This window comes from Prionailurus viverrinus, chromosome B2, assembly GCF_022837055.1.
Source record: "Prionailurus viverrinus isolate Anna chromosome B2, UM_Priviv_1.0, whole genome shotgun sequence".
NCBI classification, from domain to species: domain Eukaryota; kingdom Metazoa; phylum Chordata; class Mammalia; order Carnivora; family Felidae; genus Prionailurus; species Prionailurus viverrinus.
The window spans coordinates 4,092,342-4,114,394 of record NC_062565.1 but is presented as its reverse complement, the minus strand read 5'-3'; the positions used below and the strand labels follow the sequence as shown (position 1 = coordinate 4,114,394).

The 22,053-nt window shown below is 43.6% G+C and overlaps 1 protein-coding gene across 2 annotated transcripts in view; it reads left to right on the top strand.

The window, feature by feature from the left end:
• Positions 1 to 22,053, top strand: part of CARMIL1 (capping protein regulator and myosin 1 linker 1) — a 310,903-nt gene that overhangs the window by 220,514 nt on the left and 68,336 nt on the right. For both annotated transcript variants that reach the window (XM_047858089.1, XM_047858088.1), the window contains exons 24-27: positions 299 to 397; positions 8,478 to 8,606; positions 9,527 to 9,658; positions 20,012 to 20,187. In XM_047858089.1, the coding sequence (XP_047714045.1) occupies positions 299 to 397; positions 8,478 to 8,606; positions 9,527 to 9,658; positions 20,012 to 20,187 (536 nt within the window). The remainder of the gene's footprint in view (positions 1 to 298; positions 398 to 8,477; positions 8,607 to 9,526; positions 9,659 to 20,011; positions 20,188 to 22,053) is intronic.

The window sequence follows — 22,053 nt, the reverse complement described above, 5'->3', positions numbered from 1 at the left end:
GCAGGGAGTCACCGGATGGGGCCTCGAACTGTGTGAGCGCCGAAACCCTTGCCGATCTCTGTCGGCTACCGAGTCACGTGAAAACACTCCCATTCGCTGCAAGTTACATTTCGAACTCAGACACCGAGAATGCACAGCCAGTTTCCCGTGTCCTGTGTTGTGTCTGGGGTCAAGGCGCAGGCGGCATTGGGAATCCGTGCTTTGGTTTCAAGTTCAGCACCTGGGCTGTTTCGCTTGTAACTTCTCTGTCTGCTGAGTCCACACGTGTTCTTGAGAGGTGCGTGTGCTTGATTTTCAGATAGAAAACTATCTGCTCCGGAATCACGAGACCAGGAAATACCTTCAAGAGCAGGCCTACCGCCTGCAGCAGGGCATTGTCACCAGCACCACGCAGCAGGTAAGAGGACACCGGTTTCTCCTACTCGCCCGTGACAGACATTCGGCGGGGGGCACAGGATTTCTGTCGCTGGAGTCATCCCCAGTGGGACAATGAGAGCTGGTTTCTGAAAATGACAAGAAACTGAAGTGGAGTGTAGGGGAAGATACAGAGGGAGGAAAATGTAGGCTGATTCCAATGCTAGAAATGCACTTTTAGTCACTGATGATTTTGTGCCTTTTGTCGGTAAGGTGTATTTTGGATTTCCTCTTGGGATTCTTGTCTCTCCCTCTCTCTCTCTCTGCCCCTTCCCCACTCGCCTACTCTGTCTGTCTGTCTGTCTGTCTCTCTCTCAAAATAAATACATAAACTTAAAAAAACAAAAAACAAACAGGTGCCAGAGAGACTCAGAAGGCTGTCTTACGAGGGAACTAGAACCATTTCTTAGTGTCCATCCCAATTACTAGAAGCAAATGAGGTGATGTCATCAAAGTTCAGAGGGGGATGTATTTTGGACCATGAACTCTACACCTAGCCGTTCTGTCGAACAGCTTTGAGGACAGAATTAAAATGTATTTGGACATGGACTCAGAAATTTTACCCCCAGTATTCCCTACGCAAAAAAAAAAAAAAAAAAAAAAAAAAAAGTTCGTTGAGGAAATTCTCCAGCGTAACAATAAAAATAAGAGTGCGCAAGATGAGGTATAAGGAAGAAACTGCAGCAGAAATGAAATCCCTAAAGTCACAAAAGCTGAGGGAAAGCTTTGAAAAATTGCCACTTTGGACACTCCACTTGGAGCTGCAGGGTTAAAAGACAGGATTACATTTCTTTCTCTTTGTATTCCATGATTCCATAATTCTGGAAGTGCATTTTAGCAGGTTCAAAATTTTAACATCAACCCAGACAAGAAGGGAAAGCCTAAGTATTGTTACATTAAGAAATGTGAATGCTGGGGGCGCCTGGGTGGCTCGGTTGGTTGAGCGTCCGACGTCAGCTCTAGTCATGATCTTGTGGTTTCTGGGTTCGAGCCCAGCGTCAGGGCTTGCGCTCTGTGTCTCTCTCTCTCAAAAATAAATAGACATGAAATTTTTTTTTACAAAAAGAAACGTGAATGTTGTAAATCTTAATGTAAAAGTACTGATACTAACTAAAATTGGGAATTGGAGAGAGAGAAAGTTGGGTTGGAATGTAGGTAGGCTGAAATTTTAGTTTTTATTTCATGGAATCAGCCTCTTTTCTATCATTCCTTGTGTTGTTGTTGTTGTTTAAATTGTTTTTGATGTCTCTTTTTGGGAGAGAGCGAGACAGAGCATGAGTTAGGGAGGGGCAGAGAGAGGGGGAGACACAGAATCCGAAGCAGGCTCCAGGCTCTGAGCTGTCAGCACAGTGCCCGACGTGGGTCTCAAACCCACAGACTGTGAGATCATGACCTGAACTGAAGTCGGACGCTTACCTGACCGAGCCACCCAGCTGCCCCATCTGTCCTTCTTAAATCAAAAATACAAATAGAGTTAAGTCTATTGGAGTTTAAATAAAATAATTAGGAAAATACCAATGTAAGTCTACTATTTAAATTAAAAATGGAAGCCACCAGAAGAGTTTAAGAAGCAGCAGGTTTCCAAAAGTGTCTGGCCAGGTGAGAGGGGCTGACAGGCAAAGTTGGTTGTTTGAGACCATTTTTTTAATGGTTTGCACTGTTTTCTTACCTTGTGTAAATGTCATTTAAAAAATTTTTTTTAAGTTTATTTATTTTGAGAGAGACAGAGACAGTGCAAGTGGGGAGAGGGGCAGACAGAGAGACAGAGGCACAGAATCCCAAGCAGCCTCCGTGACGTCAATGCAGAGCCCGGCACGGGGCTTGAACTCATGAAACTGTGAGATCATGACCTGAGCCGAAACCAAGAGTTGGATGGTTAACCGACAGAGTCACCCAGGCGCCCGTCTTTTTTTTTTTTTTTAATTTTTTAAAAAGTGTATCTATTTTTAGAGAGAGCAGCTGTCATTTTCATTTTTTGCTATTGCTTTCTCTTAAAAGAGAATGAAAGCAAAGTGTCCATAATAAAAGCATCGTGTATAATATTCCAAATAGGTGGAATTATAGGGAAGATTGCTTAGGTCTGCTTAGAGGTCTATGAAAGCGTGTTCACCAGAATGTTCATGTGTTCTCAGAATGTTCATGTGTTCTCAGGGAGTGTGATCAGGTGAGTTTTATTCTCTTACATCACAGTGTTCTTTGAAACCTTTACAGTAAACCTACATTCTTGGTATAAGAAAAAGTAAAATGATGCATGTTGAAAAAAAAGAAAAATAGTGATTATGAATATTGGTGGGGTTTTGAGAAAGGAAACGATAATTTGCCTTTACCCGTGCCTTAAAAATCGAATTTTTTTTTTCCTGCAAGGGACTAATATTAGCTTAGTACTTTATGGTTTACCGTGCCTTCCTGGTTTTAGTGGTGAATATTAAGAGCGACGAGAGCACTAAAATCTTACGTTGAACCTTTGCCTTGGGTTCCTTTATGAGCTGTCTTAACGCAGGCTTTCCTTACTACAATATCCTTCCGACCTCCCCCTCATTCACAGGGGATTTAGCCCTTCCGAAAAAATGACTGCAGCAGCCTTTAGTGCTGATTCTGAAAAGTAAGTTTCGTCTTCTCAACCTAGAGGAAATTGTACACGGGAGGCGTCGTGCAGATGGTTGATTCTGTGTGCGTGGCATCGGTCTGAATTATTTGAGTCATTATGTTGTAGGTATATGGCCACCTTTTCTCTCTGGGGATTTCTTAGGACATTATGATTAGCACATTTTGAGACGATGATCATCGTTTCGGTCACTTGAGGAGAGGTTTACCTCCTTCCTGTTGAAACTTCTTCTCCAAGTTTCCAGACGTCTGAATACAGAAAGAATAGAGCCTCTGTGACGAATGTCCCTGCCGGCCGCGTGGCCAGTCATCATTCCCGGGTGACACGGAAGGGGTTAAAATGTTGTCATGAAACCATGGCATCTCATAACTGCTCCGGAAAAAAAAATTTAAATAAAAACAGGCCCAGAATTACCGGTAGATTGCCAAAACTCAGCTCTTCTCACTCTTAAAGTTTTCTGACCGTTGGAAAAAAGGGGGGAGGGCAGTTCTATCGCCTACAGCCATTTACTCAAAACAGTCTCTTCCCGCCTCTCCTGTACGGTTTTTATACTTCCTTTCTGGACTCCTTTCCTACTATGTCCCTTTGTAACCTTTCCACATGTGTCCCCATCTGTGTACTGAAATGACCCTCTCAGGGGTCTCGGTCACCGAGTCCCCGAACTTTTTCTCCCTCTTCATCCGTTGACGAGAGGGGGCAGGATAGTGTAGACCACCCGGATTTACGGACAGCGTCTGCTTTCCCTGTGGGTGTGAACTGATGTTAGGTACTTAAACCTGTTTAAGCCTTGCTGTCTTCATCTGTGAAATGGGGAGACCATTCTGAAGGTGGTGAGAGAATTCACTGAGATAAAGCTTGCGAAGTACTTGGCTCCCCAGCAGTGAACCGTTCACGTATTTTGCTGCCGTTATTCTTTTTTTTTTTTTTTTTTAATTTTTTTTTTCAACGTTTATTTATTTTTGGGACAGAGAGAGACAGAGCATGAACGGGGGAGGGGCAGAGAGAGAGGGAGACACAGAATCAGAAACAGGCTCCAGGCTCTGAGCCATCAGCCCAGAGCCCGACGCGGGGCTCGAACTCCCGGACCGCGAGATCGTGACCTGGCTGAAGTCGGACGCTTAACCGACTGCGCCACCCAGGCGCCCCTTGCTGCCGTTATTCTTACTGTCACAATGATCGTCGTCACTGTTGGCTGCCTCACCTTTCCTAAGACTCGCCGCCCGGTTCATTGACAGCGTGCTGTTTTGTGTATCTTTCTGCCTCTCTTGGTTCTTATCTGTCTCCTTTCTACAAGACTCTTTACCCTTTCATCTTCCAAATGGAGTCCTTTTTCTGCGTTTTGTACTTAGTGCTCATCCCCTTTAGCTCTTTCGTCCACTCTTGCCGTTTTAATGCTCTCATCTGTGGAGGACTCCTGGGTCTCTCCCTGTTTCTTTCCAGAAAGTCGTATCTTTTCATCCACTTGAGCGGCATCTCTGAGATACAGGGTCACTGAGATGAAACCTGTCCCTTGGAACTCTTGATTTTATCATTTATCTTAGTGGCATCACCATCCACTGAGGATACCACCCTTGGGGTCATCTTGGCTGTCTCCTTTGACGAACCGACCCATTGGCCGCTGTGCCCACGTGTCTGCCCAGCTGTTCTTTCCTTTCCAATTCCATTGGCAGCTCTTGGGTATTTTATCGGCTCACGCCTGCCTCTTCTTTTGCAAGAACTGTGAGAACTGGTGTGTCCACCCTCTGCGGTCTACGTAGCCCGTGTCCTGTGCCTCAGGCAGGGAAGCTGAGTCCCGAAGAGTGTTACGGGTGAGGATTTTTGCACGTTCACAGTTGAGGGAGGAGGAGGGGACAGATGCCCCCTGCCTTGTACGCTGTGTTCGGTCTCCCTAGCCTGTGCCTGAGTCTCGCACTATCTTGCCTATCAACTTTCTAGTCTCATCTCCCCCAGTAAAGTGCCTCTGTTCCTAAGCAGGAAACAGGTATCTGGATGTGCCGTTGCTTGTTTTGTCTTTTGCTTAAAATTCCTTTCTGCTTTCTCAATCTGTGCACATCTTTCAGGACCCAGTTGAAAAGCCACCTTCAACCTCAACTAGATGCGATCCCTCCCTTGGCTCAAATCTTGCACGACTTCGTATCCTTCCTCCGTTCGCTGAATACGTATTTACGGTCTGTCACGTGGCAGGCACTACTGTAGGAAGTGAAACTTCTGGGCGTGAACAGAATGTGGGTGCCCTTGTACGTAGCCCTTTATGTCTTGTGTTCCTGTTACTTGTGAATATTTTTCCACTTCCAGACTTTTAAGCTGCTTGCTGGCAAAAGACGCATCTCATTCAGGACTGAATCTCTTTCTGTTTTAGGTGTTCAGTGTATTTCTCTTAAATTGAATAACGAAATTAACACGGAGGGGGATAGAATTTTCTGCAAATACAGTATTTGCTGGAACTGAGAACACTTGTAACAAGTGGAAAGCAGTCAAAGATAGCATTTATTACTAATAGTTCTAAGTCCTGAACTTGGGTTCTACAGCCCAATATATCTGAAAGAGCCTGAATAGTTACCAGAAATACGAGTTCATGGTATGATTCAGCTGCCAGACGAGCCAAGGTGACTTGTGCTACATTAAAGGATACTTTCTATAGTAAGGAAGGAGGCTCCTCCTCCTGTGTCATAGTTTATTCTGCTGAGCGTGTGTATTTCATGAGTGTGTAAATGGAAGCGAAAATTCAGACAAGGGGCCGGGCATGGGCAGAGGGTTGGGGACTGTAAAACTGTCACCGTAGTAGAATGGCAGGAGGAACCAGGAACGTGAAGCCTGAAGACAACCAGATTAGGGAAGAAAAGATAGCTGTGTTGAAACATATGCACGACAGTCCCGTGGAAGAGTGTGTGTGATGATCGTTCAGGGTGTTCTCCAGGGCAAGGCACGGGGCCTGTAGGAAGGACACGGGAAGGCGGATTGGGACTCAAAATAAGGGAGACCGTGTCCACGAATGACGGAATCCATTTCCTGAGAAGGAAGTGAGCTTCTCAAATGGCGGTGGTCCACAGCTTTGCCCGGCTGCTTGAGAAGAGAGGAGCACTGGGGTGGTTAAGATAAGAGCCTCGGTGCCGCCATCCGTGAGGCCTTTGATGGGCCAACCCAAGGGATGATCGTTTTTCAGCTTCTAGTCTCTATTCTTTTTCACATTTGTGTACCTTAGGCACTTGAATTTGAACTGGTAGTCAAAATCCTTGATTCTAAATTTGCTCTCCGTGTAATCATTCTGTGTCATCTTCTGTAGGTTAACTTTTCTGGGCCTTGAGCTCTTTGGTTGTAAAGCATCTGGACGCGATCTGTTGGGCTCTTTGTCCTAAACCTTAGCGCGGATGTGTTCAGAGGACTCTTTGAGACTTGTGAGGTTTTGTGTCTTACTTGAATGGAACTAAGTTTGCATGTTTCCTTTGGACGTAATTTTTAAAGTTCCGCTTAAAGACCATGGTGTGTTGGGTTCACTGGAAGCTTGTCTCCTTAGCGACTGCCTGATGGCATACCTTCCAGAAGTTTCTCTGGTCTCCTGATCAGTAAGGACGACCACCTTTGTAGTGCCTCATCCACATGCCTCTTGAATTAGTCTTGGGTGGCCTCAGACATATATCACTTCCGTTTTTAGTATGTGGTTTGTCTTGTGAAATTAAGTATTCCTTCTCGGGAAGGTATGAATTATAGATGACCTTCTTTGCCTCGGGAAGCACAGATCAATACAACAGTTGGAAGAGTTAGAATTTACATCAATTAAGAAGATTTTGAAAAGTATATAGTTAGTTCTCTGCAGGGCATCGTGAAAATGCAGAAAGTGAAGATATCGCTGCCTGCAGCTTAGATTTTCGTTAGAAGCATTATTCATAGAACCGCTTTTTCCTGGGGGGAGTTCCAGATACCTCCCTTCTGTGACCTCTGTACGTTGTATAGTAATGGGAGCTCTTCTTAATGTACATTAATGTTGACATTAGTGACCCTTTGTCAAGGGAGTAGCTGCTTTGAGTGGTGTTATTTTACTGGTGGTCTTCATAATACACCAGAAAGGAAGATGGGGTAGATGTCACGAAGCTGACTTTCTAGAAGAGGAAGGCGGGCGAGACGTAATCAGACCTTAAGTCTTCTGAGCAGCGCAGTGAAGTTTTTATTATGGCAGAATTTATGGGGGAAGGAGAGCCGACGTTGGCTTCCTATAGTTGTTACAGGAGATCATTGAAAATAGAGCAAGCAGGAATTTAAATAAAAATAATGCTAGATTGTCACCTCTGCCAAATGAATTACCAGATGGGATGAGGCTCTGGATATGTTAGGTCTCTGGGAGAATTAATTCTTTTGTAAGGACACGAAATAGCCTGCAGTTCTGATCAAAATGCTGAAGGAACTTTGCAGACCACGCTGTTTATCTCTTTCTTTAGAATTCTTAGCTCTCTTCATGCTTCCTCTATAAATACAAATACGAACGGACATAACCTTACCCTTCCGTAGTATTTTTTGTCCGCACTAGTGATCTATCACCTCCCTTTGGGTTTCACGTTGAAGTCCATGGAGTAACTGAAAATAGCTCAGATGCAGTTAACCTGGGAGAGAGGCTTCAATGGAATAGAAACTAAACATTATTAACTTCATCGTCGCCTATGTTGTTTTTTTTTTTTTAATTTTTTTTTTCAACGTTTATTTATTTTTGGGACAGAGAGAGACAGAGCATGAACGGGGGAGGGGCAGAGAGAGAGGGAGACACAGAATCGGAAACAGGCTCCAGGCTCTGAGCCACCAGCCCAGAGCCCGACGCGGGGCTCGAACTCCCGGACCGCGAGATCGTGACCTGGCTGAAGTCGGACGCTTAACCGACTGCGCCACCCAGGCGCCCCGATCGTCGCCTATGTTAATATAATAAACCCCTCACCTTGGCTTTTTTGGGGGAGGGGTGGCTTTTAATTTAGATGGAAAAGTACCTGATAGAATTGAATTAGCTTTAAAAATGTTCATTTCCCGCGATGTTGTGATCCTGTAACATGGAGACCAGCCGGCCCTGGGCACCGTTTTGCAGTCATTTCAACCGTCTCCAAATTGCACACTCTGTGTCTCTGTTTCCTAAGTACCTAGCACTATGTCTGACACAGAGGGTGCTCAATAAAAGTTAATGAAGGAGAGTTACTGCCTAGCTAAATGTCACCGAGTGCCCATGACATTCTGAATCATCCAGAAGGATGCACTTTTGTTCTGCACGTTGCATTTCCTGAGGCAGGAAAAGGGACTCCAGTCCCTGAGATGTTGTAGCGGCGTTAATGTTGCCAAAGGCTCCTTATGTGAACAGATAAATGAATAAGTGGCTGGAGGCTGCCTCCTCGAATGTTCCGCTCATTCGTTCTGTGTTTCCTTCCGTCGTGACACCGGCTGTGCTGACTCGGGCGCCGGCTGCCATTTTGACCGCATGGAGCAGATGATTGACAGAATATGTGTGAAAGTACAGGACCATCTCAACTCGTTACGAAACTGTGCGGGAGACGCCGTCCAGGAAGATTTAAAATCAGCAGAAAGGCTCATGCGCGATGCCAAGAATTCTAAAACGGTGAGTAGCACGTCAGGCTGCGTGAGAAACGTGTGCAATGAAAAGGTTTGCTTTCATTTCGATTTTAGAAACCGGTCCCACCTTTTGTTAATCTTTCTACCCGATTTCGAGGTTAGTAACAAGGGGCAGAGTGAACGGAGTTCCGCTTTGCTCCCTCTCTGTGATTCACCCGAATCACCGGCCGTCGACACACAGAATAAAAAGTTGAGTAGGATAAAAAATGCAGGGGCGCCTGGGTGGCGCAGTCGGTTGAGCGTCCGACTTTAGCCAGGTCACGATCTCGCGGTCCGTGAGTTCGAGCCCCGCGTCGGGCTCTGGGCTGACAGCTCAGAGCCTGGAGCCTGTTTCCGATTCTGTGTCTCCCTCTGTCTCTGCCCCTCCCCCGTTCATGCTCTGTCTCTCTCTGTCCCAAAAATAAATAAACGTTCAAAAAAAAAAAAATTAAAAAAAAAAGTGCAATCAAGCCCTGAATAAATGGGAGGAGGTAGGGTTGTCGTTTAAATGAGGAACAACTCCTTCTTCAGTCATTCTGCCTCCAAGCTGATCGCGTGAAACTCCCCTCTGGCACCTTAAAGAAAGCTTCTTTCTAAGTAGAATTTGGTTCCCCGAGTGTGACTTGACTAATGGGGTCAGAAAACCTGGGGCCCTGCCCTGGCTCTGCTCTTGGACTCACACGATCACGGAGTGTTAGGAGTAGGAAGTCCTTGGGCATTCGTACCCCAGATGAGGACATCAAGGGGCACAGAGCTAACGTACTGTTATGGTCTCAAAGCTGGACCCCTGTTTCTGAATCTGTATTAAAGAGCCTTTGATCAAGAATACATAATCTCTAATAATATTTCTTCATCCTTTTTTACTAACTCTGCAATGACTTTGGTGCTTATTTAATTACAGAGAGGTGATTTGTACTTTTATTACAGTTGTTACCAAACTTATACCATGTTGGTGGTGCATCTTGGGCGGGGGCCAGTGGCTCGTTATCCGGTCCAATTCAAGAGACCCTGGAATCAATGGCTGGAGAAGTCACGAGAGTCGTAGATGAACAACTAAAGGTTTGTGGTTTCTGTTATTTCGGAAAATGAAATCGTTGTGGCCTCGCTATGTATTTCATGCCATAGCTACTGACGTTTTCTAGATGTGTGTGTCCACGTGTGTGCACGTGCACCTGCCCACACGTGCATGTGGTAGAGAGCGCATGCCGTGCTTTTCTAGCTTCGTTTCTAAGTTTTGGAATAACTTCTTACATCATGAGATCAAGTGAAACCTAGAGAATGCCATTTTATTTTTGGTGGTAAACCTCTAAATGTACTTTACCATCACCACTGATAAGGGAACGATGGATTTCTGCGTACGAGGCAGAAAGAGAAGACTGCTTTGGGGACAAAATAACTTGTGTGACTACATTTGACTTAGAGAACAGGAAGGAGGATGGGAGCTCTGTTTACAGTGCCTACGTGCTGCTGCTTTGGAGACTCCCGCTAGGCGAGGAGGTAACAGCCCTTATAAGAAGCTGGTTAGAAGACAAAGATAGGGATTTAGATGAAGTCACAAGGCACCCAAAGTGGCAGAGACTTGTCCCCAGGCTCCCCAGCTGAAAAAAGCCTCTGAAATGTAAAGGAGTAGAGTAACCAAAGACTAGATTTTTCTTTTTTCTTTTTACAGTTTTTTTTAGTGTTTTTTTTTTTTTTAATTTTGAGAGAGAGAGAAAGAGAGAGAGAGTGAGAGCACGAGCAGGGGAGGGGCAGAGAGAGAGGGAGACACAGAATCCGAAGCAGGCTCCAGGCTCCGAGCCGTCAGCACAGAGCCCGACGCGGGGCTCAAACTCACAAACTGTGAGATCATGACCTGAGCCGAAGTTGGAAGCCTAACCGACTGAGTCACCCAGGTGCCCCAAGACTAGATTTTTCTTAAGGTAGCTTCAAAAAACAGCTACACAGAGAAATGTTACCTTCAAACAGTTTTCATCATTTCTAACCTGCCTGCTCAAGGATGCCTTAAAAAACCGTGTCTGCATTTCTATAATTATTTGGTTTCTTCTGAGAACAAAATTGCTATGGTTCATAGGGATTTGATGTGGGACTCAGTAATAATTTCACAACAGGCTAATTACTATGCTTGTAAATTAACTTAATGAGGAAGAAAATGTGGATTATTTAGGAGTTTAAGCCTCTGTTGTCTCCCTGTGGGAATGACGTAGAGAGGCTCTTGTTTGTGTATTGTCTTTATTTAATTTTTTTAACGTGGTTATTTTGAATCCATTCTGAATAGAGACAAAGGGGCGGAAAAAGGACCACCGGCTGGTTGGGAGAGTCCTGCCAGATCATTTGTTAGCTAACGTTTTGTCCTCCACGAAGGATAAGATATGTAAGGATGCTATCTTGGTTGTTTATTTATTTCTTACTTATGAAAGGAAACTCAGTCTGTGAAACGTTGAAACAGTACTAATAAGTGTAAAAGAAATGAGAGTAAAAACCACTTGAGATCCCAGAGTGGCGTCCTTCTTCATGTTTTAGTGAATTTTCCAAACGCTCCGTGTCTATACGCACAATTTTACATCTACATGATTACGCCAGAATACTTTTTATATTCGGTACAAGGTCATGAGTACGATTCAAGGAAAGTGAATGATCACCATCATTTTAATGGCGACACAGTATCTCATGACATGGATGTACCAGTGCATTCAGAAACCTCTGTTCCCCTGTCTGTCCTTCACTTTCACACCGAAAGCTTCACTCCTGACACTTCTGGTCACCAGATGTGTGGGAATTTCCCCCCACCAAGCAATTCTCTGTGACACCGACTGAGTGCCCTACAACTTAACTCAGTTCTGACTCTGTCTACCCAGAGAAGGTTCAGACCCCACAGGTTAGGAGTTCAGTCTCACAAGACTGTTCCTCACCCCTAATTCAGATGCCAACAGGAAGTCTAGGTTGTCACCTGTGTTTCTGACCGATTGGCTATAATTAAATCGGAGGTTCCCCCATCACCCCCGTCAGGTGGGATTAATTTGCTAGAGCGACTCACAGAAGTCAAGGAAACACGTCTACCAGTCTATTCAAGGATGTGATGAACGGTACAGATGAGTACTCAGATGAAAGGCAGGCCCAGGGCAGGGTCCGTGGGGAGGCACAAACCTGCCACATCTTGTCACAGAGCCCCCCCCCCCACCCCCCACCCCGTGCCTCCACGTGCTCACCAGTCTGGAAGTTCTCTGAACGTGTACTTTCCGGAAATTTTTTAAAGTTTTTAAAATTTATTTTGAGAGAGAGACTATGTGAGCCAGGGAGAGCAGAGAGAGAGGGAAAGAGAGAATCCCAAGCAGGCTCCGCGCTGTCAGCACAGACGCAAGGCTCGAACTCAGAAGTTGTGAGATCATGACCGGAGCCAAGACCAAGAGTCAGATGCTTAACCGACTGAGCCATCCAGGTGCCCTGTACTTTTTGGATTTTTTATGTTCCCTTCTCAAGAGAAGGTGTAGCAGGGCTGAAAACTCCTACCTCCTAATCGTGGTTCGGTCTTTTCCAATGACCAGCCCTCATCCGGAACCATTCAGAAGCCCACCCAGCGTCACCCCATTAGAACAAAAGACACTCCTAGTATCCAGGAAATTACAAGGGTTTTCGGAGCTCTGTGCCAGGAACTGGGGCCAGAGACCGGTATGTATTTTCTGTTATCTCGCAGCCGGCCTATTTATTGTCTAATTTCTGATTAGTCCAGTTAGGGTCAATGCCGATAGCTGACCCACTCCTAGGTCCAGTGGTCTTTTATACCTTGATGTGCAACTGCTTGTGTTTGCTGCACCCTCTTTGAGTATTTGGGTAGTAATGTTTTAATATTCGTCAATATAAAGGGTTAGAAAAAGTTCATTTTGTCCTTTGGATTTTTTTTAAATGTTTATTTATTTTGAGGGAGAATGATCAGGGGAGGGGCAGAGAGAGAGAGGGAGTGAGAGAATCCCAAGCAGGCTCTGTGCCATCAGCAGAGAGCCCGATGTGGAGCTCGAACTCACAAACCGTGAGACCGTGACCTGAACCGAGATCAAGAGTCGACGCTTAGCCGACTGAGCCGCCCAGGCACCCCTGTCCCTTGGATTCTTTTTAGTAGGCAGTATAAGTCAAATAATGTTATTAGCCATTTGTATTTCTTTTATACATTGCATATTTGTATCTACTGTCTAATTTTTCCCTTTAATGTATGTGCGAGATCTCCTTACGTGCCAAAAATTGGCTGGCATCTAAATCTACATCAGACACGGCAACAGGACCTTCCTTGTCGAACAGCTGCTGACTGTGTTTGTCTCAACTGGTGGAAACCACAAGCCGTCTGCCTTCCCTCTGTCCCATTTCCTTCTCTGTGCACTGAGCGGTTGCCATGGACTCCCCTCTCATTCTTGGGAGGGAGTAGAAGGCAGAGGTCTGAAGTAGAAAGCTTTTGAATTTTTAAAAGCCTGAAAAAATGGCAATATATTTAGGACCCAAACTATTTTTTTGTAAATAGACGTTTCCCGCATCTTCTGATGCTGGCCAGTCCCACTGGGGGCCTCCATCACGGCTTTCTTATTTGCGTGTGCCAGAGAATGCCTTTCTCTGCTCTCGGGTCCCCGAGGTCCCAGCTCCTCAGTGGCCCGTGTTTTATATTCCCCACTTGCTTGTTTTCTTCACTCTTCAGTCCCCTTGCAAGTTCCTTTCCCTTTGGGAACGTCTGGCATGAATCAGAGCAAATCTTCAATCGCGACCTCTTACTTAAAAGTTGCTCATGAGTTTCCTTTTGACTGTGTGCAGTAGACTAATTTCAATAGACTGCAGGCAGTTTACTTCCTCTCTGTTTCTTTCTAGTTTACTGACAAATGGACATCGTTTCACTATTTTTAAAAAATCCCCATTTGTCTATACAGCCTTTCAGTGTCTTGATTTTCTTAAAATTATGTCGGAAAAGTGTGTCTTATTAGAATCCATATTAACTCTTTTACTAAACTACAGTGGTCCTTCTTTATTTCACTACTAATATCAACTTTGTTTTTAAAAGAAGTCCTTTCTCTATCTGCCAGACTCTTTCAAATTCATGTGTTGCACTAGCAAAAGCTAATATGGATGGATGGTTTTGTAGAATTAAGTTTTTATTGCAGTGAATTTTCAAATAATGGGACAAGTAGGGCTGGGGTTGTGCCCCGGGCTTGCTCCTAGCTCCGTGCTCTAGGCAGGTCAGCGGTGTCCCTGTGTCTAAGCATTGTCCTACACCAGGGCCAATGGTAGACATTTTGAACATTGGGTAAGAATAAGTTCCACTAGCTCTCCGAGCCATCTTTCAAAAAATATCCTTTCAGAAAAGCAAAAGAAATGTCCAGGTGAGCCGCCTTCTTAGCAGACTTCCCGGAAGAGAAGAAAGCCATTAAGTTTGGAGAAATCCCTTTGAAACGAGGTGCTGTTTTCTCTGGACTAGGCTGTTTTAGGTACTTTAAAAGGACAACTCTCCTCCTGTTTTCCCTTTTTTTGATCCTAGCATTGATTCCCAGAGTAAGAGCAGTAATAGTGGATGAATAAACGGGATTTGAATGTTTTAGCATAAAAGAAACCTTCATTTTTCCCTTCTGGTCTTAAATTTCAGAGTGCTTGTTTTGGCTTTGGAAATTCTTATTCACTCCCAGTGTAACCTGTGAAATACATCACTGGTAAATTTCAGATTTATGAAGGAAATGAGGCCTGAGGGGTGTCGATGGCATTTTCGCAGGTATTAACTCAGTTTGGCTAAAAGAGTTCTCTGAGTTTTCTTATTTCCCTATACTTATTTTCTAAAGCAAAAGAAAGATTTCAGGGCCCTTTAGTGTGGACATTGTATTGGCTGGTAGTGAATTACAGCAAGTCTTTGGCCCACTGCAAGAATATGGGAGTGTAGCCGCCATGGTAAGGCTATTCACCCAATTTATTTTACAAATACTGTGCAGGATTTCAGAGAAGTGTTAGTTGTTTTTATAGTTAAGAAATAAGAGACCCTCATAACTGTCATTGGGGAGATACATGCAAAGTGAAATCTGGTTATCACATTTCAAATACAGGGTCACTTACTGCAAATTGTCTGAAGGTAGCGTAACATGGTGTAACAAAATGGAGACTGTAAGGAGTGAGGAAGTGTATATATGATTTATATCTCCAGAAGGGAAGAGAGAACAGTAAAAGGAACAACTGAAGAGGTGGTAGCTGAGAATTTCAGGGATTGTTGAAAGACCAGAGTCTTTCAGTTCAGGGAGTCCAGCGATAACCCGTGTCAGATAAGAGCAAATCCGCGTCTACAATCACATAACGAAAAGTGAAAAACATTGAGAGCAAAGAAAAGATATTGCAAGGAGCCACAGGGAGGGCACAGCCATCTTCGCTTTAAAAAGACCAATATTAGGACTGATAAGACAGCTCTCAAATCAGTAGTCAGTGGAAGCCAAAGATGATGAAAGAATATCTTCATGCTCCCGAGAGAACATACAGAACGCATAGTGCAAACCGAGAATTCTATATCCAACACACCTAATTTTTAAGAATAAGGATGAAATGAAAGCATTTGCATCGAAACAAAAACTGAAATAGCTTACTGTAACTAGACTACACTAAATAAACATCTAAAGAATATACTTTGGGGCGAAGGAGAAATTTCCAAAGAGAGAGGGTCTGAGATGCAAGGAAGAATAATAAGGGAAAATACCAAATGTGGGTAAAGACAAACATTGACTATAAACAACAGTGTGTAGGTTATCGTATAATACCTAGTCTGTGCTGTGAAATTAGGAGTACATATAAGTAAAATATTGGAACCCAGTATTTAAGTCAGTAGGGAATGAGGAAGATCAATCTAACATCCTAGTTTTATCCGGGAAAAGGTTTAGGACATCAGTGTTAGACCTACATTCTCCAGTGTATTATCTGTTACCCACATGTGGTCATTTAAACGTAATTTAACATTAACTTTTAAAAACTTAGAATTCAGGTTCTCAGTTGCACTCGCCGTGTTTGAACTGCTCCATAGCCATGTGTGACTAGTGGCTCTCTTATTGGACGGCACTGATCATCTCCGGAAGGTCCATTGGTCAGTGCTGCTTCAGAAAGGAAGTAAAATATCCATGTTACGATTTCTCATATAACAACTGAAGCCGAGACGCTAAACCAGGGGTTTCGCTGCCTGCCTCGAAGGTCATTAGGAAGTGTTTGAGATTATTTGGGGTTCTCACAGCCACTGGCTTAGCCAGGTGACAATGAACCTAACCATTCTGCAGTACAAGGTTCAGCTCCACACCAGGGGAATGCTCCCACCCAAACCTAGTGATACAATAGAAGAGGCCTCACTGGAAATAAAATAGGTCATTGGATGATCCAGTTTACCAGAAACACATAATTTCAAATGTGTATGCATCTAGTCCTAGGGCTTCGTGTATATAAGAACGAGTGGACACAATTACGAAAAGAAATCAACAAATTCATTGCAGTAGAAAACTCTGAATACGACTACCAGTAATTGAGCAAGTAATTTTAAAAAGTAATAATAGAGAATATTGGATGACACGGACAAATGGAAAGATATCCCATGCTCATGGATTGGAAGAATCAATATTGTTAACATGTCCATACTACCCAAAGCAACTTACAAATTTAATGCAGTCCCCACAAAAATGCCAACTATATTTTTCACAGAGCTAGACCAAATAATACTAAAATTTGTATGGAACCTCAAAAGACCCCAGATAGCCAAAGCAGCCTTCAGAAAGAAGAACAAAGCCAGGAGTATCACAATTCCAGATTTCAAGATATATTACAAATTTGTAGTGATCAAAACAGTATGGTACCGACACAAAAATAGACACACAGATCAGTGGAACCGGATAGAGAGCTCAGAAGTGAACCCAAGCTTGTATGGTCAATTAATCTACAACAGTGGAGGCAAGAATATACAATAGGGAAGCAGTCTCTTCCACAAACAGTGCTGAGAAAACTGGAGAGCTTCATGCAGAAGAATGAAACTGGACCATTTGATTACACCATAAAAAATCAACTGAAAATGTGATTAAAGACCTAAATGTGAGACCTGAAACCATAAAACTCTTACAAGGAAGCATAGGCAGTAATTTCTTTGATCAGCCAAAGAAACATTTTTCTAAATAGGTTTCCTCAGGCAAGAAAAACAAAACCAAAATTAAATTCTGGGGTTTACACCAAACTAAAAAGCTTTTACACAGCAAAGGAAACCACCAACAAAACAAAAAGGCAGTTTACTGAATAAGAAAAGATATTTTTAAATGATATAGCTGATAAGGGGTTAGTGTTTCAAAATATGTAAGGAACTTGTCTACAAGTCAATACCAATACCAACCCCCCCCCAAATAATCCAATTAAAATAGGCAAAGGACCTGAATAGATATTTTTTCAAAGAAGACAGACAAATGGCCAACAGACATATGAAAAGATGTTCAACATCACTAATCATCAGGGAAATGCAAATCAAACCTACAAGGAGATATCCTGACACAGTGGCTAAAATCAAGAAGACCAGAAGTATGTATTGGTGAGGATGTGGAGAATGCAAACTGGTACAGCCACTGTGGAAAACAGTATGAAGGCTCCTCAAAAATGAAAAATGGGATTACCATATGATCCAATAATTCCAATACTGAGTGTTTACCCAAAGAAAACAGAAACACAAATTCGAAAAGATGTATCCACCTGTATGTTTATTGCAGCATTATGTACGATAGCCGAGATACGGAAGTAGCCCATTGTCCAACAGTAGATGAATGGACACACACACACACACACACACAGTGGAATATTACTCGACAACAAAAAAGGAATGAGATACTGCCATTTGCAGTCAGCACAGAGCCCACTTTGGATCCTCTGTCCCTGTCTCTCTCCGCCTCTCCACATCTTGTGCGTGCTCTCTTTCTCTCTAAAATAAACATTCAAAAAATCTTTAAAAAAATGAATAACCATTAAAAGAAAGTCTAAAACAGTAAAATGTGTGTCGTGTTTCTGAGTAGAAGAGGCGGGATCCCATGATGCCAGTTTTTCCAAAACTCATCTATTCTTGGACACAATTCAGTGGAAATTCCAACAGATTTTTAACAGACCTTGACAAAGCTAATTCTGAGTATGTGGAAAAGCAGTGCTTGAAATAGCTCAGATGCTTACGAAGAGAAAGATGGTTGGTAGTCTTGCTTAACAATATATTAGGACGTATCGTAATTAGGACAGTGAGCAGAGGTAGACAAACCAATGCAACAGAGAGAGAGAAGACTAGCCGAGAAAAGATGCACTGTTCAGTACCCACATTCGGTGAGTCCCTGGGCTTGTAACACTTTTTTTATGTTTTTAGAGATGTCCCAAGAGGTGTGCTAGGTCCTGACGATAAAGGGTAGGAGTTCGCAGTTGCCGTCAGGTGCAAGTTGTACGTCTGGAGTCTGGTGCCTCTAACTCTCCATGAACTTCTAAAGTTACACGCAAAATTTTATACTATTCTGAGTTGAGTGTTCATCAGATTCTCAAAGGGGTTCTTTCACACCCAAGTGGCTAAAAGTTACTGCATTCTTGACCATTCTATGACGCATTTCATTTCTGAGATCCCCACCAGATGCTAGGTGTTACCAAAGAATGTCATGAAACACAGCTTGGGGTGTAAAGGCCATAAAGACAGTACGATCAAGAAGGTCACCTCAAAGAGGTAATGCTTGAACTAAGCTGAATGTGGAGGAGTATAGATTCTTATCGGAAGGGCTGGACTGCTATGCAGTCTGGACCGGAGTGTGTTTCTTTTCATGCCAAGGAGGAAAATAATCTGTCTTACACGATCTTATTTGCATTGCTTGTAGCTTTCTCAGAGTAATGTGCAAAACCAGTAATTAGAGTCATAATAGGGCCAGAGTGCTGTCAAAATAGGAGTTGCTTTTGGAAACTTCTCAGGTGGCTGCCTTTCCCCCCTCCTCTGTGTTTCACAAGTTCCTGCCGTTCTTCTTCCCAGCCTGCAGCAGAACGAGAGATGTCACGAGTGGGATTGGGCTTGGATGTGAATATGTGAGCGGACAGAGCCTGTACCCATCTGTCCAGGATAATGCCACTTTGTCCTTGTTCACACCAGAATAGTAATGGCATCACGCTGGCTTCCAGAAACTGAGATCTTATCGTTAAAAGTAGTATCTGTGGAAACAGATTCATAATAGGATCTGTGATAGACTAACTTTTTCAAAAACTTTTTTTAATATTTATTTTTGAGACAGAGACAGAGTGTGAGCAGGGGAGGGGCAGAGAGAGAGGGAGACACGGAATCCGAAGCAGGCTCTAGGCTCTGAGCTGTCAGCACAGAGCCCATTGTGGGGCTCGAACTCACAGACCACAAGATCGTGACCTGAGCTCAACCGACTGAGCCACACAGGCACCCTGACGAAACTTTCACTGCACGCTGGGCATTATACTATGTACTTTACGTGTGTAATGTCCTTTTATCTTCAATGATCTTGGGAGGCAAGGACTTTTTTATTTGCCATTTTATACACGAGCCAAGTAAAATGAGGAAAGCCATAACAGCCCGGTATCACTCAGCTACAGTTCAGATTTAGGTCTGACACGAATACTGGTGCCATTTTCACACACTACAAGCCGTCTCGTCCATGTCAGGCAAGTTATTTAACTTTCTCTAGCTCACATTCTTCAACTACAAAATGGTGATCGTGTGAACCCCTACCCCGCCCCCCATCGTCACAGATGTCGGGAGGATAAAATGTGGAGAAAGATTTGACAAACTCTAGAGTGCTCCTTAAGCATGTTTTGAGTGTTTGTAAAGTGCCCCGTAAATGTTTGTGTCCGTCATCCATGTTGTTTCTTGTTGTTGTAACAATTACAGTTTGACTCAGCACTAAAGCTTTTCTTTTAAAAGAATAAATCTGTAGAATTCTTTTTTTGTTTTTGCTACTGATGTTTTGATAGAGCTCTTGAATGGTTCCCCCTGATTTGGGGTTTCTGTGATTTACAAAAATCACGCAAGAGGTCAAGTTCGATATAGTCAAAGGGCATCTGTTGCTTTATTTTCTAGCAGCAGGGGGAACTAGCTGGTGTGGTAAAGGTGGCGTGTAAAGGCTCGACGTGTGTCCTTTGACATCTTTTCACGAATGCCTGGCATCAAGTGCACCTGGCACAGCCGGCCACTTCCGATGCTGGCCTGCCAGGTATTTAAAGTGATTGCCTGAGATCAGTGCTCATCAACGATCACAGGTCACCCCGGGGCGGCTCAGAATCCTTAACCGTGCTCCGCGCTCCCTCTTGGGCCCTGCCGTCCAAGGGCTCAGCGTCATGCTATAACCACCTTTCAGCCTCACGGCAGGTGCGTCCTGTGCCCCGCCGTCACCTCTCCCCTGTGCTTGTGCCACACTGCAGGTGCTGCTCGAGTCCATGGTCGACGCTGCCGAGGATCTGTGTCCCAACGTGATGAAGAAAGCCCACATCCGACAAGACTTGATTCATGCCAGCACTGAAAAGATCTCCATCCCACGTACCTTTGTTAAAAATGTCCTGTTGGAGCAGTCTGGAATTGACATCCTTAACAAAATTAGGTAGGTTTACGATGTTAATAAACCGAGGCTCTGTGGTTTCCGTGAATGCCGTGGGAGCAGCCGCGAAGACTGTTACTGTTGGCTGTCTCTGTATATAACGCGTGAGGCATGTCTGATAGGCGCCGACTGTATATAAATAGAGCTGTGCATAAATGCATAGGTTTACACATTTCCACAAGAACGCGTGCGTTACTAAAGAGCATACAGCTAACTGCTCTTTTTAAGGGTTTTATTTCACGTAGAAACTCAGGTGGTTCCCAGTCTGAGTGATACTCCACGAGTTCTCATTGTGTCTCAGTTGGGGAATCAGTGGACTAGAAACCAAAACCAGGTTCAGAAATATTTGAACTTCCCCATTTTTTCCATTTTAACCGTTTCTTATTGATAAGAGTGTTTAGGTGTAGCAAAAAAAAAAAAAAAAAAATTAAAAATTTAAAAAATTTAAAAACCCCCAGCTCTCCTCTGAAGAATTAGGAGTTGTGTCAACACATAGTGAATGATGCGTAACTGAATGACAGCCTTTGAGAAAAAGAATTAAAAGAAGCCAAAAATGTTACACAATCTAGATACTGAAGCTTGATCTTGGGACTTTGAGGGTCGAGGATTTTTGCAGTAATGGGACAGTCTCGGGTCTAAGATGCAGCCATGTGTGTGTTGGGCTTTCTAAAAATAAAAGATTTTAGTGCCGACTCAGCTGAATGATACAGTTTGAAGGAATTGAGAAATGAAAAGACATGTAGAGGATTTACAGGACCCCGCAGATTAGTGATTTTATCAACTCTAGCTAGCCCTTACGAGATATGCTTTCATATTTCTTGAACCTAGAGTTTTGGGATTTTTGTTGAGGCCCCTTATGTACGAAGAAGGAAAAGATGTATTGGCCACCATTCTTCCGTCATAATGGATTGAACTGCCAATGGACCGTACTCTGATGCCTTTATTGCGCCAAATTCTGTCAAATATGGTCACTTCTTTTGAAAAGGGGCAGATTCTGAAAAGTGAACAGCAGTATAGAATGCTTTACATCAGTGACTCGCCTCCGTGTTCATTAAGTCCCTGCCCGGCTTTTTATAACGTATCGCCCTGAGCACTGGTGGGATGAAATTTGCACATCTACACCTGTGTAGACATTCAGGTACATCTGTGCAATGGGGCTTAAGTGGAATCATTCCCCCTACAAAGTTTGCAGTTTGGAAGTTCAATAAGGAAGTATAATATCCAGTAACAAAATGATAGAACCATCCTGAGACTTTTTTTTTTTTTAAGTGCATTGTATTTAAAGGATCATTTTTGGTGCTACAACGTGAGACAGATAAACCACCCCTCCCCAGTTCAGGGTGGGGTGGAGAGAACCGGAGATAGACTACTGATTCTATAGTTTTATGAGGGAGTAAATTTTCCAAACATGGCTGAAAAAAGGAGAGGAAATGCTTGTTATAATGAGATTCCCAGCCCCCCAGCTCCTCCCCCAGAGGTTTGGGTGGGACCCAGTAATCTGTATTTTTAAAGAGACCCAGGTGAATTTTGTCAGTGGACGCCTCTGGGGAATAATAAAGTATTAGATAAACCAAGTAGCAACTGGGACCTTGTTTCGGAGACAGGAATGAATGAAACGTCCTTTTATCTTCAGCCTAGGAAAATTTTTAATGGAGGCATCAAAGAGTTAGTGCCTCTGTTTTCCCACCCTGCCATCCGAAACCTTCCTTGGCAGAAAACTCCCAATGCCAATTACTGCCTTTAGGTTAGAAAGGTTTTTCCCTGTTACACAAACATACTTTCCACCTTAGCTTTGTGATTAAATAATTTTATTTTGATAACTCCTTTCCCTGCTGTCAAAACTTTACAATTCTTGACTTCAAGAGCAGA